The 2,500-nt window shown below is 34.8% G+C and overlaps 1 protein-coding gene across 1 annotated transcript in view; it reads left to right on the forward strand.

The window, feature by feature from the left end:
• Window positions 1-2,500, forward strand: part of tll1 (tolloid-like 1) — an 87,409-nt gene that overhangs the window by 81,864 nt on the left and 3,045 nt on the right. Inside the window, 2 exon segments of the mRNA XM_082973935.1 lie at window positions 195-275; window positions 2,261-2,430. Of these exon segments, the coding sequence (XP_082830061.1) occupies window positions 195-275; window positions 2,261-2,430 (251 nt within the window).

A 2,500-nucleotide genomic window follows, 5' to 3' on the forward strand; every position in this document is an offset into this window, starting at 1 on the left:
AATGTCTCTGTCTCTCTCCTCTTCCAGAGTGTGAATAAGTGGTAGTTTCACTCTCTAAATGTCCCTGTCTCTCTCCTCTTCCAGAGTGTGGATAAGTGGTAGTTTCACTCTCTAAATGTCTCTGTCTCCTCTTCCAGAGTGTGAATAAGTGGTAGTTTCACTCTCTAAATGTCTCTGTCTCTCTCCTCTTCCAGAGTGTGGAGGGAGGTTGAAGGCAGAGACTCGTCAGAAGAACCTCTACTCACACTCCCAGTTTGGAGATAACAACTACCCTGGTACACACACACACACACACACACACACACACACACACACACACACACACACACACACACACACACACACACACACACACACACACACACACACACACACACACACACACACACACACACACACACACACACCACACACTCACCCTCTGTAGGCCGACTACAAGCTGTGTGGACTGATATGGATGTAATGTACTGGTGTGTATCATGTCTCAGCTGTCAATCCAAAGGAACATTTACACACAATGGTCAGGATGATCATTTTCTATTCAATTAATTTCTATTGTTTTCTGTTTGTTTCTATTCTACTCTATTCCACTATATTCTATTCCACTATATTCTATTCTACTCTATTCCACTATATTCTATTCTACTATATTCTACTCTATTCCACTATATTCTATTCTACTATATTCTATTCCACTATATTCTATTCTATTCTACTCTATTCCACTATATTCTATTCTACTATATTCTACTCTATTCCACTATATTCTATTCTACTATATTCTACTCTATTCCACTATATTCTATTCTACTATATTCTATTCCACTATATTCTATTCTATTCTACTCTATTCCACTATATTCTACTCTACTCTACTCTATTCCACTATATTCTATTCTACTATATTCTATTCCACTATATTCTATTCCACTATATTCTACTCTACTCTATTCCACTATATTCTATTCTACTATATTCTACTCTATTCCACTATATTCTATTCTACTATATTCTACTCTATTCCACTATATTCTATTCCACTATATTCTATTCTACTATATTCTACTCTATTCCACTATATTCTATTCTACTATATTCTACTCTATTCTACTATATTCTATTCTACTATATTCTATTCTACTCTACTTTATTCTACACTACTCTACTCTATTGCACTATATTCTATTCTACTATATTCTACTCTATTCTACTCTATTCTATTCTACTATATTATATTCTACTCTACTTTATTCTACACTATTCTACTCTATTCCACTATATTCTATTCTACTCTATTCTACTCTATTCTATTCTACTATATTCTACTCTATTCTATTCTACTCTACTTTATTCTACACTATTCTACTCTATTCTACTCTATTCTACTCTATTCTACTCTACTCTATTCTACTCTATTCTACTCTACTCTACTCTATTCTACTATATTCTACTCTACTTTATTCCACTATATTCTATTCTACTCTACTCTATTCTATTCTACTCTACTTTATTCTACACTATTCTATTCTATTCTACTCTACTCTACTCTGCTCTGCTCTACTCTACTCTATTCTACTCTACCCTACTCTACTCTATTCTATTTAATTCTACTCTACTCTATTCTACTCTGTTCTATTTAATTCTACTCTACTCTACTCTATTCTATTCTATTTAATTCTACTCCATTCTACTCTATTCTATTTAATTCTACTCTACTCTACTCTATTTAATTCTACTCTACTCTACTCTATTCTATTTAATTCTTCTCTATTCTACTCTATTCTATTTAATTCTACTCTACTTTACTCTCCTCTATTCTATTTAATTCTACTCTATTCTACTCTATTCTATTTAATTCTACTCTACTCTATTCTACTCTACTCTATTCAATTTAATTCTACTCTACTCTACTCTATTCTATTCTATTCTATTCTATTCTATTCTATTTAATTCTACTGTATTCTACTCTATTCTATTTAATTCTACTCTACTCTACTCTACTCTATTTAATTCTACTCTATTCTATTCTATTTAATTCTACTCTATTCTACTCTATTCTATTTAATTCTACTCTACTCTACTCTATTCTACTCTATTCTACTCTATTCTATTTAATTCTACTCTATTCTACTCTATTCTATTTAATTCTCCCCTCCTCTCTTCTCCTCTTTCCTCTCCTCTCCTCTCCTCTCCTCTCCTCTCCTCTCCTCTCCTCTCCTCTCCTCTCCTCTCCTCTCCTCTCCTCTCCTCTCCTCTCCAGGCCATACAGACTGTGACTGGTTGGTGACGTCAGAGGAGGGTTATGGTATAGAGTTGACCTTTACGACCTTCGAGGTGGAGGAGGAGGCGGACTGTGGCTATGACTACGTAGAGCTGTATGATGGTTATGACTCTAAGTCGCACAGACTGGGACGGTTCTGTGGTTCTGGGGTAAGGATGGGGCATCGGGGAGGTGTCACTGAATGCTATCGTCAAAGATCTGAGTCACATCCATGACCTA

This window comes from Salmo salar, chromosome 04 (assembly GCF_965601325.2).
Source record: "Salmo salar chromosome 04, fSalSal1, whole genome shotgun sequence".
NCBI lineage: Eukaryota > Metazoa > Chordata > Actinopteri > Salmoniformes > Salmonidae > Salmo > Salmo salar.